At 47.1% G+C, this 17,530-nt stretch overlaps 1 protein-coding gene across 2 annotated transcripts in view; it reads left to right on the top strand.

The window, feature by feature from the left end:
• LOC146804999 (arylsulfatase H-like) overlaps positions 1-17,530 on the top strand; it is a 641,615-nt gene that overhangs the window by 556,352 nt on the left and 67,733 nt on the right. For both annotated transcript variants that reach the window (XM_085622143.1, XM_085622144.1), the window contains one exon: positions 14,646-14,780. In XM_085622143.1, coding sequence (XP_085478269.1) covers positions 14,646-14,780 — 135 coding nt within the window. The remainder of the gene's footprint in view (positions 1-14,645; positions 14,781-17,530) is intronic.

The following is a 17,530-nucleotide window of genomic DNA, read 5'->3' as shown; positions in this document are numbered from 1 at the left end:
TTTGCTGTTGTGTCATGATCTCCATTGTTTCCAAGTGTCATGGTGGGTCAACCAACTGGGGAGTGCAGGGTTACGTATGTGCGGACTATTCTAGATGTTACTCATGATGCATTTCCTGATATGCACTGTGACATTTTAATTGTGACTCATGTGTCTTTTGTATACAGAAGACTGATTATTTTCTGTCTCTTCGCCTTGCCCACAGCATCATCGGAGGAAACCGAGGGAGACACCTGCACGGACGTGGAGGAGGGATCCAGCACCGCTGCCACCACTGCTGCGGAGTCTGCGGGAGCAAGTGGCACGGAGGGCGAGGGGAGTCAGGCGGAGGACCTGTCTAGTGACAACACTGACTACGGCGCAGACGGGTCCGATGCTGAACTCCTCCAGGGGGCGGAGGCTGCTACGACACCTGGCAGCAGCACTACATCTGTCACCGCCCCCTCCATTCCCATCACCGCCCACCCAGTTGCTCCGGTCCCTTCTGTCCGTGCTAGGGAACACTGTGTCTCCTTCGTGCCAGGCACCGCACCCCCTGCCCCTGACCCCCCTGCTGCCCTCACTGCAGAGTCTGTGGACATTCTGCGACAGTTGCAGGTTGGACAGACATCGCTGCTGAATGTCCTCCATGGCCAGAGCCTAATGATGACGCAGATGGTGTCGTACATGGAGGGCATGTCATCAGCGATGTCTGACCAACGGATGTTGCTGAGGTTCATGGACTCTTCACTGACAGCAGCAGTGAGTCTCCTGCAGCGCTTCGTCCCACCCCCTACCCCTGTACCATCCACTCTTCCCACTCCCATACCTGTCCCAAGCACACACAGACATTCACAAGCATGCACCCCACCAGACACAGGCAGCACACCACCACGTAAGGGCAAGGGCACTCCTCCTGGCACGCACACTCAGGGGGATGAGAGCACACCCACTGGGTCTGGGGCACACAGGCATACACGCAGCCACAGTCCGAGGCCGCATGGCGCACTAACCAGTCACTCCAAAGGCACTCCCCTCGGCTCCCCTACCACACCTCCAGAGAAAGAGGCCTACTTGGCTGTGCTGGGCCTCAGCCCCTCTGTCTCTCCAGCCCGCAAACGGGAACGGCACTCCACGGGTAGGGGAGTTGAGCCCCCCCCTGCCCCCACTCCGCCCGTAGCGCTGCACCCCATCACTCCGACCCCCCCTCCTTTGAGGCTGTGTTGTCTTTGGGTGAAGGGGAGACGCTTGACGACCTGGCAGCAGTGTGCAGCGCCGAGCTGACCTCCACCTTTGGCGCTGCCCCACCCCCTGTGGTGGAGGCGTCCGTCCCTGCACCCACCACACCTACCCTTCCACCTCCTGTCCCTGCGGTGCCTGGTCCTTCCCCACATGATGCCCCCCCCCAGTCGAGGAACCTGCGGGTTCTAATGTGCAGGCAAGCTAGGGGAGATGCGTGGCCATGTGTCCCCCCCAAGGACTTCATATCTGGACTGGCCATGTGCCTTTGTTAATAGTGTTGTTAACTACTTTTTCTTTTAATGCTGAATAAAGCATTTTGATTTCCGTTTGAACCCATTTGCATTTCAGGTATTGATGTGGGTGCTGATGGTCCCGGAGTTGGGGTGGTGGTAATGTGTTATGTGTCAGAAGAAAGTTGTCATCTGATGCTAATGGGGTGGACCATGGTTTCTGCCTGCCATCACAATGTCTCTACAAGGTATATTTGGTCGTGTGTGCTATTTGTGTTTGGATATTACAGAGAACGGGGTAACCCAAATTAATCCAAGGACCTGGGTATCATCTGGTACAAAAAACAATGGTCCTAGACATATCTTTCAATTGAATATATCAAAAGGCATCATTCAGACCTGGAGACGGACGCGAAGCAACAGACGCGCTTGAAAAGACCCCCCGCAGTAATTCAATTACGCATTGGCTCTACAGTGACTGGGAATTACCTCCCCTTGGTCTTCGGGGTGTAATCATTATACCAAGTGTGAAGATTACGGTTGAGGAAGGATACCCCCATATTGGATAAAGGATACCATGGACTCTCGTCCACACCTGTGACGGGTTGCCCAGTGTAGTCCTGATGAAGATCCGCCCAGCCGAGGCATTAATCACCCTTTGGCCATAAGCCGGATCGAAACGTCGACGTCCAACTAACTTAACCTGGACCTCGTTTGTCTAATACGTGCTACCCTAGATTTGACGTCTAGTTTTGAATTGTTATATGAATATATTGTGAAATATCTTTCCCTTTCACATCACTTCTGAGCACCCTGTTTTATCTGCACGTCTCCATCTGGAGCAACCTTTCCTAATCTCTTCGTTGAAATTGTTATGTTGTACCATATACTGTCTGGTTTTCACCAAAATTCTTGTAAATAAATATACGGTGATCCAGCATACAAGGTTTTTTCTGTTGCACTATTTGAATTTATATTGATATTTTTTGTAGGATATTAGATTCCTATGTTTATTGCTTTATTCAATAATATGCTCAAATGAGAATTTTTGATATATTCAATTGAAAGATAGGTCTAGGACCATTGTTTTTAGTACCATTTGTGTTTGGAGACATTGTCCCAAGGACTGTTCCTTCCTCTGTGGCACCTGACATCTACCCTGCAGGGAGTAGCACTTTTGTAGTGTAGTGGAGAAGTGTGGCTCAATGATAAGAGCGGCAGACTCTGATGGAGAGGTCTAGCCCGGGACCAGGGTTCAATTCCCTGCATCGGTGGGTCTTGGGCTCAAAAATTCCACGGACCTGATAATTCTCACCTCGGTGCCTATTCCAATCATGGAGTCTCAGTCTGCAACTCTGGGCAATAGCTTGCTTAATCTCCATAACGGCCCCCACAACGCTAAGGACTCCTGGCCTCCACTTTGGGGGTGCCCAGGAGTGGACGCCTCACAGGGAAAGCCAGGATGGGTTCCACAGCGGTATTTGTACAAGCGCCTTGAGACCCTTGCGGGTGAGTAATGCGCTATACAAGTATCAATTTACATTTACATTTACCTGTGTCTAAATTTCCTTTGGTGGTGACGGATCCCTTCAACTATGGCCATGCATGCTCAGCAATGTCTCCGGCTGCATCCTCTGTGCCATCCTTGCTAGTCACTGTACTTGTGTATTGAGTATGTTGTCATGCCTTAATGGTGACAATCAGCATTTTCCACACTGTGCATGTGTGTTATCCCAGCCTAGCACACATTTGGTACTTGTTCTGCAGGGTATTTGAGCACCTGACTGACAATTGTGGGCATTGTATCTGTGGGAAGTCCACCCTTCCATGAGAGGCAACATCTTGGTGGCTGTCCTGGCACCTGTACATTCCTATCAGTCCTGGGATGTGCGTGACAGTGTGTGTTCCCTTTGGCTCTCTTAGTGTAGTGGGCATTGACATGAGTATACAGTCTTGTGGCATGATCTCTGTGTGTGTATTGTTCTGTATCCGCCAGGGGTGGGTATGCATGTGTCATTGTCCTCACACCCACATGTGTGGTGTCATGCAGTGGGGGAAGGACATCCATCCTCATGATAGTGGGACACTGCTGTCAGTGATGTGTTGTTATGAAACTATCAACATAGTTGAACATTAGGGATGCGTACATACACCCATGGAGTTGTGCTCATCTGATCATGATGTACACACACCCATGACTCTGTCCACTGCTTGGAGTCCTCTGCACCCACCCCTCACATGTCTCTGTCCACTGCTGGGAGTCCTCTGCACCCATCCCTCACATGTCTCTGTCCACTGCTGGGAGTCCTCTGCACCCACCCCTCACATGTCTCTGTCCACTGCTGGGAGTGATATGCACCCAGCAGTGGAAATTTGCAGGCCACTGCTGGGAGTCCTCTGCACCCACCCCTCACATGTCTCTGTCCACTGCTGGTAGTGATATGCACCCACCCCTCATATGTCTGTCCACTGCTGGGAGTCCTCTGCACCCATCCCTCACATGTCTGCCCACTGCTGGGAGTGATATGCACCCACCCCTCATATGTCTGGGCACTGCTGGGAGTCCTCTGCACCCACCCCTCACATGTCTCTGTCCACTGCTGGGAGTGATATGCACCCACCCCTCACATGTCTCTGTCCACTGCTAGGAGTGATATGCACCCACCCCTCATATGTCTGTCCACTGCTGGGAGTCCTCTGCACCCACCCCTCACATGTCTGTCCACTGCTGGGAGTGATATGCACCCACCCCTCATATGTCTGTCCACTGCTGGGAGTCCTCTGCACACACCCCTCACATGTCTGTCCACTGCTGGGAGTGATATGCACCCACCCCTCACATGTCTATGTCCACTGCTGGGAGTCCTCTGCACCCACCCCTCACATGTCTCTGTCCACTGCTGGGAGTCCTCTGCACCCACCCCTCACATGTCTCTGTCCACTGCTGGGAGTGATTTGCACCCACCCCTCATATTCCAGGCCACTGCTGGGAGTCCTCTGCACCCACCCCTCACATGTCTGTCCACTGCTGGGAGTGATATGCACCCACCCCTCATATGTCTGTGCACTGCTGGGAGTCCTCTGCACCCACCCCTCACCCCTCACATGTCTCTGTCCACTGCTGGGAGTGATATGCACCCACCCCTCATATTGCAGGCCACTGCTGGGAGTCCTCTGCACCCACCCCTCATATGTCTGTGCACTGCTGGGAGTCCTCTGCACCCACCCCTCACATGTCTATGTCCACTGCAGGGACTCCTTGGCAGACGTCCACCCACCCACCCGCACCCTTGGTGCTGTACATTGCTGTCCTGGCCATGTACACACCCCAATATACTGGTTATATGCTGCACCAGGCCCTAAGCCAACATTCGTGGCGTGTGTACGCCTTGTATCACTAATGTACTGGTGCCCTAGACGTACGGGTGATACGGTCCGTACCCACGCCCTCAGAGCGTGGGTACGGCCCGTACCACGCGTACCCCTATATCACCACTACAATGGTGGTACGGCCTGTAACCACGCCCTCAGAGCATGGGTACGGCCCGTACTGCCATTGGAGTGGTGATGTAGGGGTACGTGCCGTACCCACGCCCTCAGAGCATGGGTACGGGCCGTACCACCATTGGAGTGGTGAAGTAGGTGTACCGTGGTACGGGCCGTACCCACGCTCTGAGGGCGTGGGTACGGCGCATACCCCTACATTGTAGTGGTGCTGTAGGTGTACGCGTGGTACGGGCCGTAAAGGAAGGATTGAATCCAGTTGAGGGAGGCTCCTTGTATCTGCGTGTCATGAAGTCTGGCTGCGAGCGTGCGATGTGAGACAGTGTCGAAGGCTGCAGAGAGGTCTAGCAGGATGAGGGCTGCAGTGTGTCCCTGGTCGATTAGTGTGCGGCTGTCGTCAGTGGCAGCAAGGAGGGTGGTCTCAGTGCTGTGGTTACTGCGGAATCCAGATTGTGAGGCATCTAGGATGGAGTTCTCTTCAATGAAGGCAGTCAGCTGGGCGTTTACGAGTCTCTTGGTGACTTTGGCCACGAAGGGGAGGAGAGAGATGGGTCTGTAGTTCTTCAGGTCTGTTGGGTCGGCTGTTGGCTTTTTGAGGAAGGGTTTAACCTCCACCCACTGTCTGGGAAGATGCCGGATCTGAAGAAGGCGTTGATGGTCATCCTAGTTTGGGTGTGATGGTGGCAGCGGCCCGTTGGAATATGTGCAGTGGGCATGGGTCAGTTGGGGCTCCTGAGTGGGTTTTCTTCATGGTCGCGATGGTGTGTTCTTCGGTGGCGGGATTCCAGGTCGTGACGGTTGGCTTATCTGCGGTGGTGGAGAGGGGGGTGGTGTCTGGCGTCTGTTCGCTGAAGTTGTCATAGAGGGCCTTGATCTTCAGATGGAAGTAGGAGCTGAACTTGTTGCTGAGTTCCTGAGAAAGTGTGAAGTCCGTTGCTTCGCTGGGGGGGTTTGGTAAACTGCTGTATGATGTTGAACAGTTCCTCGGCGTTGGTCACCTTGGTCTGGACTTTGTCTCTTATGAAGGTCTGTTTGGTGTCTCTTATGCGCTGGTGGTATTCCTTCATGGCGCTCCTGTGGTTGTTCCATGCTTCCGTGGTTTTCTGGTTCCGCCAGGTTTTCTCTCGGCATCTGCAGGAGTGCCTGGCTTCTTCAAGTTCTGTAGTGAAACAGGCGGCCTTCAGAGGGCGTTGTTTGGTGGGGTGGTGGAGGGGTGCGAGCTTGTCGGCGCAGCAGGCAACCCAGCGGTGAAATTATTTGGCTGCGGAGTTGGTGTCGGTCGTGACGCTGGGGGGTGTTGGAAGAGGGTGCTCTTGAGGTGTTCCTCTGTATCCTTGCTCCAGTTCCTTTGTGGCAGGCGACGGGCGGGCTTGGGTGCGGTGGTGGTGTTGAAGGTGAAGTGGACGCAGTGGTGGTCCATCAAGAGGGGCTAGGTGGTGTGGCTGAAGTGGATGTTTGTCCCTCCTGCAAATATGGAGTCGACGGTGTGTCCAGCTCTGTGAGTGGGCGTATTGACCAGCTGCTTCAGTCCGAGGTTGGCGAGGTTATCGAGGAGAGAGGTGGAGTCGGGGTCGTTGCAGTTGTCGAGGTGGAAGTTCACAGATCTGTGTGTCATCTGCATATGACTCCATTGAGAAATCATGGGAGCATATAATGTTTGCAAGACAGCAGAAATAAAGATTAAATAAAGATTGAAAAGTGTTGTACTCATGTGAAGATCCCTGTGGTACTCAGTGAAGATCCCTTTGAAACCCCACATTTTAGATGATGGGAGGCTGAATACAATGGTCCTTCACTGACTTGAAAACGTCTGTCGCTAAGGAGGGAGGTGAGTCACTTATTTGCTAGACCAACAATACCCACTTCTTCCAATCTTTTAAGCAAAATTGGATGGGATACTGTAACAAATGATGCACTTCAGTCCAGTAAAATTATTGCAGCTGATCCCTCTATATCGAGAATCTCTTTTATCTCTTCTGTGACCATTAGGAGACCTGTTTTCGTGCTGCATCCAGGCTGAAACACTATTTGAGGAGGGTGCAGTAGGTTATGGGCTTCCAAGAAGCCTGAGAGATGTTTATTAATAAATGTCTCCAAACATTTACTAATGCCAGGACGTAGTGATATTGGCCTGTAGCTCTCTGAAATCCCCTGGTCCAATGAGGGTTTCATTAGCAGAGGTCTAATAATGGCATGTTTACTGGCCTCAAGAACCATTCCACTCTCCAGTCGCCTATTGTAAATATCAGTCAGCACTTGAAAGATTATGTCACACTCACTTTCAATAGGACTTAATAGGACTTTAGGAGGTGCTGGGTCAAGCGGGGAGCCTGATTTCACAGATTTAGCAAGGGCAATTATGTCTTCCGTTCCTATTGGCGTGAAAGAGGCTAATTCCTCTTTTGTCAGGGCCACCTGTCCGTAACTGCTGAGTATGCCCCTGCAGTCTGGCTCTCCTGCCAAGGCTTTGTAGATACTGCAAACCTTACCCAAAAAGTAGTCAGCAAGCATATTGCAGTGGGACTTGGATGGAGGAGGGCCAGAACCCATTTTGGCTGGTTTCATAAAAGAGTTGACTGTATCGCAAACCCCCTTAGATGAATTGGAGGAACTGTTGATCTGCAAACTGAAGTCATTAATCCGAGCTTTTCTAACAGCATATTGATATTTTGTAATCCTTTTTTGTACAATACTTTACTCCTAGCATCATAGCTTATCCTACATTTCTTTTCCATTCGTTTGCACACTTTTATTGATTCTACTAGCTCTGCCAAAAAACATGCAGCCTTTCCCTTCAGTCTGCTGGTTTTGTGCAGCTAATCTTATTTAACTTAGACCAGCACTGACTAAACCTTGGCTACTGGACAGGAGAGACCTTCTTTCCAATTTTTGGAAGAAGAAATGGGACAATGTAATGATCCGACCATCAGACTTGGAGGGGATCTTTCGATCTGATATTAGAGACGTTAGAAACAAGCATTGGCATAGCCAATAGGTCTCGCTTTTGGGACCTTATAAGTATTTAGTTATGCAGCACAATATCGTTGGTGCAACAACATCAACTGTTGCATGGCTAAACACTTATAAGGTCCGAAAGGCGAGACCTATTGGCTATGCCAATGCTTGTCTCTTCAGCGACTAACTTTTTAACCCTCGGACTGTATGAAGTATATTTCTTTTTAGTCACCACAGGATTAATGGACATTTTTGCACCACTTATGGTCATTCTTAGCTGCTATACTATCTTTGTTTCTCGCCTTTGCAGTTATCTAAGATGCTGGAAATTCAGTTGTCCTGCAGAGGACTCATTGATTTGTCTGTCCAAAAAGAGCAGAAACATCAGCATTATACAACTGGCATACTACTGGACTCAATTATAAAATGTTGTCTCTTGCCCTGCTAACTTTTGTGCCACTGGTATATATTTATTTCTTTGGAGACCAAAACATTTTTTAAAGTGCCTCAAACTGTTTGGTGCAGTTTCTAAAGTACTGATGCGCCTCTGGAGCAGACGGGACTTCATCACAAGCATATAGGGGAGCCCACTAATAATGGAGGCAGAGGGGTGTGAAGCACAGCGGGAAGAGCACTAGTAATGCGCACAGCGGGGCGTCCATCACTCTCTTGTGGGAAGCACACAGAGGAGTGCACTAGTAATGCGTGCGTGAGTGCTCTCTTGTGAGAAGCACATCTCTGAGGGGCAAGATCACGAAGGGGTCGAAGAACAGCTGGGGATGGGTGGAGGTACTCCCTACTCCAATGAGCAGTACATCAGAGGGTGGAGGAGGGCGAGAATCATTTTGGGATTGATGGAGGCATAGCGGGGTGAGAGGTGGTGATGCTGCAGCAAGGAGTTCCGGAATGTGAGGCCCTCCGCGCACTACACAAATCACTTCATGTGCTGCAACGCCATAACTATGGTAGTAAGCGCTAAACAAGTGGCAATAACTAACTCTAGAAAGCAGAACGGGGTGTGTGTATGGGGGAGTTCCAGTGCGAAGCGCAGCGGCAGAGCCCTGGGTGTGAGGGAAGGTAAGAGGCTGGAACTAGAGGCAGCAAAGGCGAGTGTGTGGAGGGAGTAAGGGGTTCACACTATGGGCACAAAGCCTCTCGCGCTCGTGTGTGGACAGTAAAGGTTTAGGACTGCAGAATGCAGAGTCGATTATGCACAGTGGATAAGGGGGTTCAGGGCTACAGGCAGCAGAGCAGGGTGTGCACAGGCAGGGGAGAGGCAAAGGCTACATAGTGCAGAGCAGGGTGTGCACAGGCAGGAGAGGGGTCAAAGGTTATAGACTGCGGAGCTGGGTGTGTACAGGCAGGAGAGGGGTCAAAGGCTACAGACTGCGTAGCCGGGAGTGTACATGCAGGATGGGTCAAGGCTACAAACTGCAGAGCCGAGAATGCACAGACAGGGGAGGGGTCAAGCCTACAGAGTGAGGAGTCGAGAGTGCACAGGCAAGGGAGGGGGGGTCAAAGGCTACAGACTGCAGAGCCGGGAGTGCACAGGCAGGAGGGGGGTCAAAGGCTACAGAGTGTGCAGTGCAGCCAAGTGTCCACAGTCAGGGGAGGGGTGAAGGCTACAGAGTGCTGCGCTGGGTGTGCACGGGCAGGAGAGGGGTAAAAACTAGAGATTGAAGAGCTGGGTGTGCACAGGGCGGTAAGAGGGTAGAACTAAGGGTGGCAGAACCGGGTGTGTGCAGATTGCAGAGCCGGGTATGCACAGGTGAGAGGGGGGTCAAAGGCTACAGAGTGTGCAGTGCAGCCACGTGTCCACAGTCAGGGGAGGGGTCAAGGTTACAGAGTGCGGAGCTGGGTGTGCACGGGCAGGAGAGGGGTTACAACTAGAGATTGAAGAGCTGGGTGTTCACAGGGCAGTAAGATGGTAGAACCAAGGGTAGAACCAAGGGTGGCAGAACCAGGTGTGTGCAGATTGCAGAGCCGGATGTGCACATGGCAGTAAAGGTTAGGCATGCAGAAGGCGGGAAGGGGTTAGGACTGAAGGCAGCAGGGCCTACTGTCCAAAGGGAGCGGAGGGATTAGAGCTCAAACATCAGAGGGAAGGAATGATTTAGGTAATGCTCAGGGACTAGCAGTGAACGATGTGTGGCACAGGGAGGCACTAAAAGGAAATAAAAGAAGACGCGCAAATAGGAAATAAAAGAAGACACGCGGCCGCAAGACTCGCTCTGTGGTATTTTCAAGGCTGAGAGTAAACAACAGCTTGCACTATTGATACGTCTCAGAGGAATTTCCATTAGAGAGTCCGTGGTAGTTTATGAGGAAAAGAAGTGGCCGGAGACGAAAGGAAAGCTGTCTTCAAAAAGAAATTAAAGAAGACGCGCAGCCGTGAGATGCGCTCTGTGGTGGGGCAGGGGCGGAGTGAGGCGCTTGTGAGAGCAAACAAGAAGAAAGCCAGATGGCACCTGATCGTGCGCTGAAAGCTGGCGGCTGCGCGCGTGCCCGCGTGCGTAACCGCAAGCACTAGGCCACAAGCAAAAGCATGTGGTAGCATTTTCTGAAGCCCACTTACTAAAAGTTTCGCCAGACAGCGCATGCGCTGGCTCAGGCGAAACCTAAAAATTGGGTCAAGAAGACATCCTTTTTTATGCGTGACGGATGTTTCCAATTGAGAGAGCTGTTATACAGCAAGATTGTGCAAATGGTTTATTGCATAGTCACAGTTGTTGTCATCAAAATGTAAATTTAAACCACCAAGCAAGGTGAAGCTGGTTGTTAGAAGGCTTTGATCAGCCAGAATGTCGAGCACAGAATGAATAAACTGGGTAGCTGGCCCCAGCAGGCTATATAGCAAAAGCCTGGTAAAGGTAAAAGTGGACAAGAGTTTGATTGCAAAGAGATACTTTCGCACCCTAGAGTGGTGTTGGGATAAAATTCTCTTTAAGATTTTTTTTAAAGATTATCACAACCACACCTCTTGATTTGCTTTGGCGATCACACCTGGCTTGTTATTATTAGACTGATAATAAATCTAAAAAAAAAAAAAATCTTTTTCTGGAGAAAATCCTTTTCAAAATGGATACTTTTCAGTACATTATTCCTCTAGTAACTCTCATCAAAGAATTATCAGGTTCTCTATAGCTGGTTATCATTGTCAGTTCCAGGTAATTCCCTTTAGCCTAACATTGTCACAATGAATTTTCACAAAGTTGCTAGTCCATCTGGTGGCTTTTTTTCAGAAAAGGGCAATATTAGTTGATTCATACTTGGACATTTGGTTAATAAATTCGTCTTCAATAACCAAGGGTTAGAAACACAAGAATGCAGTATGTCGGATTACTTGTCATCCACAAGAAATCTTGTTTTGTTCCCCATACAGGGCATGGAGTTCATCGGAGCCTGATTTCAGATTTATCTTGGATATGTATGGCTCCCAAAACTGAGGGTGACTAGATTGCATTCCCTCCTGAGCAATCTTTACCATTTGAATTCCACCCCCACAATGGAGTGACTTGGTACCAATGGACACATGGTAATTCCCTTCTGGGGGAGGTAGGACACCTTTGCCCAAAGATATTCCAGGGGGTTATACATTTCGTTTGTTTTTAATTTTTTCTTGAGTCTTCTTATTAGGCATTAGGTGTCTTTATGGTGCCATAGGGTCGACTTCACCTAGCCCATTGCACAGACACCATTTCCTGAACTGGACTCCTTCACCTCAAAACATGGATTATAGGATTCCAGTAACAGACAAGGGGGCATATCAACAACAACCGGCGATAATTATCGCTCAGCGCTCTTAGCGTGAGGATAATTATCGCCGGCTAGCGTGAATTTGTATCGCTGAGATAGCGTGCTATTAGCAACGCTTATCTCAAAGCGATAAAAATCTACACGCTAACAGGCTAACGTGAGATTATCGCTGGAAACCCAGCGTTAATCTCACGTTACCTTGTTGATAGGGACAGGCAAACTTAGCCATGATATCCTCCTTCCATAGGATATCATGGCTAAGTCTGAAAATTAGCAGACGTACAAAAGCAGCGTTAACCGCGGTTAGCGCTGCTTTTTTTGTCTCTAACAGGGTTAGCGTCATTCTTGATAATAGGAGAAATGTCGCTTAGCGACATTTCTCCTATTATTTTACTCTGGAACGCCCCCTTTGCATCTCATTAGAGATGCAAGGGGAAGCTTAGAGTAAAAGGGTGCTAACATGCAAATTTGCGTGTTAGCACCCTGTTGTTGATAGGGCGCTAGTTTTATCTCTGCTTTTTTGGCTTTTAAAGCCAAAAAAGCAGAGATAAAGCCCTTGTTGATATGCCCCAAGATTCGGAAGTATCTACAATGGTGCATTCTTCCTTCAGATGAATCTATCTCTCTTTCCTCAAAGCTAATTGTAACTACCAGTGTGAGCAAAATTAGTTAGGAAGCTTCTCTAGGTCAGCAGACAATTCAAGAAAAGTCAGTATCTTACAAACGTCTACATTTTTCTCCTCTTTTACATAATCAGGTAGCTCTAGTGAGGGCAGAAGTTAACAATTACTAGCCACCTTGCATATGAAATTATCAGCCTGTCAGAAAAACATCTGATTGCTTTCTCAGCAATTTACATTCAGGGGAAGGGAAATGCAATAGCAGGCAGGCTAAAGAGAGTCTTCCATCCTTCCTACAACATTTGTCTGGTGGCTCTGTATATTTTTGAGAAAATATGTCAAAGGTTTGAAACAACTCATTTAAATCTCTTTACCGATTAAGAAAACACTCTTCTTCTATGGTTTCTGTACAGATACCCAGAAGAAGGGTGTTGGCGAGTAGATGTTCTGACTTTTTCATGCTTTCCCCTTCTCCTTTATGCATAACCATTCCACTAATTGCCATGTAATTGCTCATCTTTAGAAAGAGAAAGTGGATATCATTCTTGTGGCTCTCGTCTGTCCAAGTATGAGTTTCTTTCCTCTACTCAGAATAATGTTAAAAATGCAGGAATGTGTTTCCAGTGGAACCATGCACTCTGCACAACCCTCTTCTTCCTCTAGAGCTGTTTTGAAGGATACATCTGCCAGCCTGGCTGTTGAGAGGAGGTGTTTAGGATTTTCTTCCCCAGTTGCACCTCCAGTTCATCCCATTGTCAACAAACCAGACTTTCTTGCAATCATCACATGGCATCTTTCTTCCCCTCATGTTGTAATTCAGGGTGGACATAACCTCGTAATTCAGTGTAGTGGAATTACCTAAAAATTCCACTTGATTACAAGAAGGGTCATTCTGCCTATAGCACAAAATGCCACTTAACGTCCAAAATGGACCAGCAGATAAATCTTGCACACAGAACTTGCTCTAAATGCAGCAGAACATAAATAGTTGTGCAAGCAGCCACTCATGCTCGCTAAATGTCCACTTGGAGTTGGATTTTCCCCCAATTTATTCCCAGCATTTAGATCAAATTTTTTCCTCAAAATGCACCCACTCGACCAAAAGGGATGCGAGGATGCATTTTACGCTAAGAAAATAGCACTAAATGCAACAAAACATAAACATCTCATGCTCGCTAAATGTGCTCTTGTGGTAGGATGTTTCCCCCCTAAATTACTCTTAATTACACAAGCGGGTGTAATAGCAACATTATTATTATTATTATTATTATTATTATGGAATTTTGTAAAGCGCATGGTTACGCGCCCCGGCGTGTCCCCGCGCTGAGTGAGAAGTATGAAGTGGCCAGAACAGGGAGGTTACATCAGTACTGAGAGGTTACATTATCATGAATCCACATCAAACAGTACCGTGGAATTACAAATTACCAGTAAGTAATCAAGCCATACTCTTCCACTTATAATGAGGCCTGAAAATTGGGACCGATCTTGCAAAATGACTTATCACAGTAAAATTGTTAGTACACGTGCATGTAAACTTTGGTTTAGTACCTCTTTCAAGAGATGAATACCATTTTTGACTATGCCCACGAAATAAAAAGTAAAGTAGCTTGACTACATAATGGAGCTGGAAGTAGTCTTAAGTTTCTTTCTAAACTTCAGGATAGATGCACGAGGCTGATATGCAGAGGCATAATCTTGTGGATCCGTGGTACATGTAAGAGAAAGTTTGACTCCTTTTCTTTACTTTCTTAACTTGTTTACAGGTTGCTATCAATCTTTTATAATCCGACGAACAGCCACATTTCCCAAAATGTAACAATATTTACTTTTTGCTGCTAATACTGAATTATACATTAGTATCACAACAGTCAATGGCTTTCACATATATTGACACATGTTCCACCTGCATCGTCTTACATGTAGATTACAGTGCCATGGTGACAACAGAGCAGAAGCTGTAAATTTAACAAAACTGTCTCCACGGTTAAAATGCTCTACCCTAGGCTAATTTACTCACGTTTAGCATGCATTAAGGCAGAATAAATATTGTGTGAACTCATGGGAATAGTAGAACTCTTACTTCTCCAAGTTGCATGCAAAGCTCATCTAGTGTTATTTTTTAGTTCCTTTGCATTCAAGGTTTCATAGTCCTGTTGATGCCATTACAAATCAGAACTACAAATCCCAGAATGCAAAGGAAAATCCTAGAGTGGGTGAGCTACTCTCGCTTTTATCTGGGAAATGTGAGAGCTCTGAAAAACCTTTGTAAATCAGGTCGTTAGTTCTTGGGTCTATTGATAGTAATATTTTGAATAAGATTATTTCAAATCGTTTATCACATGTGTTTCTATTTCAGGCAAAATTCTCTCAGCAATTGAAGAGAGAGGTTTGCAGAACAACACACTGACCTATTTTGCATCTGACCATGGGGGGTCTTTGGAAGCCCAAAACGGCAATACTCAGATCGGTGGCTGGAATGGAATATTCAAAGGTGAGCACAGAGTGTGCTGAAAAGTATGGTTTTAAGAAGAAGGAAGCAGCAGCAATTCTTAACTGGTTGGAAAATTCTTCCTAAATTAGTTGACTCACTCATTTTATTTCTAAATGTATGTTTTAAATGATAAGTATGCTTCTTAGTCACTGTCAGCCTCTATATCACATTTTCATCAACAAATATATTATCACACGTTTGTCCTTAATAGGATTAAAAGGTGGACATACTTTTCCATTGCCATTCAACTCTAAGCCAGGCAGTAGTGGTTGCTATGGGGCCGTGGTGGTGGGGAGGGCAGGGAAGGGGGCAGTCGGGGTGTTTGAACAAAGAAAATTGGACTTACCTGGCCTCCGCCGCCTCTCCTCTGGTCTTACTTTAAAGAGACTGGAACAAGAAGGAAGCACCCAGGCTCCCTAGCCAATCATGATGCTGCTAATTGCAGCGTTATGATTGGTCTGAGCACCATGGCTCGGCGATCAGAGAGGGAGTGGTAAACTGGACATGTTCTCTACCCAGGCTGTAATGCAGCCTGGGTGGAGAACATGGAAACTGTACATGACGGTTTGGCCTGCTCGAGATGGCCGGCCAAATTGTCATGCACACTTAAGTGCGCATACCACTCCTCCCCCTGCTGGCTGACAGCGCAGCCCCACCCGCACCTTAATCAAAACTGTGCCAGCCCAGTACTGAACAAAAGTACCATAAAAATAAAATGATAATAACGTTGTGTTATCATCATTTTATTTCTCATGTTGGGCGACGTTCCTCCACGGAGAGCTGCCACTAAAACCAGGCCCTGCATACTTTCCCTTAAAGAACACTAGGGGCCCGATTCACAGAACTAACTTAAGACAAAATCCTAAACTTACTACTTTTGGTATTCACAGAAGTTAGGATTTTGTCTTAAGTTTGTCTTAAGTTTGTCTTAAGTCTGTCTTAAGTCTGTCTTAAGTCTGTCTTAAGTTTGTCTTAGGTTTGTCTTAAGTTTGTCTTAAGTCTGTCTTAAGTTTGTCTTAAGTCAAACTTAGGACAAAATCCTAACTTCTGTGAATACCATAAGTAGTAAGTTTAGGATTTTGTCTTAAGTTAGTTCTGTGAATCGGGCCCTAGGAATGTGTCATAATTAAAGTTGACACAATGAGATGATGGACAGAGTGCAGACATTTTTCAGACACTTATCCCCAGTCACAGATCTGGGTTGAATCCATCATCGTTCTTTAGCTCACTTCGCCAACTCAGTTCAGACACATCCATGTGCATATCAGTCTTGACCCTGTTCCTCATGGGAACAGTCCAGCTCGAATGGCCAAGCCAGGTCTTCCCTGGACCAGAAATAAGCATCCTGGGACTCTGTGTTTGCATAATTAAAGTTGAACCTTGAGTGAATTGGAAGGAGGTTTGATTAGGAGACCATCTCTACTCCCTTAAAGGTTTCTGGAAGCACAACGTTGTTCGACTCAGTGGGGTGATGACAGATCTGAAAGTAGAACCCAGTTTGATAAGGAAATAGCCTAGCCTGCAAAACACCTTGCATAATAAAGCATATTTTAGGGCAGTAGGTTATGTTTGAAAGTGTGCATCAATTTCCTATGATATACGAAATTATCAAAAAATAACATTTAAGTAAGATTAGTTAATAAATGAATGAATGAAACTTTAAGAGTTGCCGAAAGAAAACAAAATATATCAATTCCTGCCCTTCATCATGATACAGTACTGGGATCTATGGGGTGTAAGAACAACCAGCTGGAGCACTTTTGTCACTACTAATGCATCAATCGGGTCTGCCTCTCAAAAAGGAAAACTCAAAGGCCCTCATTCAAAGGGAGATTCTCGCTTGTGTTTGGGGACCATTAATTGTTTTCTCTTCCCAGGTCCTTTCATTACAGATCCGGGCAGGGAAAACAGTGACATTCTCCTTTTCCTAGGTAGTTGCAGATAGCGTGTAAGGTTAAAGGTTTCCGTTGCTGAAGCCAGCTGAGACTCCACCAACAGAAATCCAGCAGTTGCCCAAATCTAAAAGGGTAAGTAGATCAACGATGAGGTTAGAAGACAGGCTATCTCTATTTTTGTTGTCCATGCCCGCATCATCTAACCAATAAATGGCATCCATTATTTGCAGTTGAAGGAATCCAATGTTATAAGGGAACATTCAAACTCATCCAAGAAAATGAAAAATTCAAGGGAGCCTCTGGGGGGAAAACAATAAATGTTGGTGCTCGAAAAGCAGCACAGTATATGAAAAATATGTGTTTTCTAAGTGTACTGAGGACCAGGCTACAGATGTCCATTATGTGTTAGGTACATAGCCTTGAAAGTATGAATGATGGCTTTATAGAACTTTTAGGAAGGCATTAAAGAAATGTTCTTACGGATTTCAGCACACTAAAAGCAGAGGGAAGTGACATTTCTGATCTGTGATGTGTGTCAAACATAATACCCAGGAGTCTGACTCAATCAAATGCGATGAAACTCTAAGTTCCAAGGGCGACCAGTTCAGTGAGCATCTGGGAGTAAGTTTTCCTAAAAAAAGGATCTCTGTGACTTTTAACCATTATATTTAAGATATTTCTGATTTTTCCATACAGCTATTTCAGTCATGCACAACTATTGTTCTGCTGTTTTCCTGGTTCTCAGTCAATGATTCTATGATTTGAGTATCATTGGCATAAGATGAGATTCTGAAACCATAAGATATTACTATGGCTGGTAGAGGAGATATGCAATTATTGAATAATGTTGAACCT

The sequence above is a fragment of the Triturus cristatus genome, chromosome 8 (assembly GCF_964204655.1).
Source record: "Triturus cristatus chromosome 8, aTriCri1.1, whole genome shotgun sequence".
Classification (NCBI taxonomy): domain Eukaryota; kingdom Metazoa; phylum Chordata; class Amphibia; order Caudata; family Salamandridae; genus Triturus; species Triturus cristatus.
This window is presented reverse-complemented; position numbering and strand designations above follow the sequence as displayed.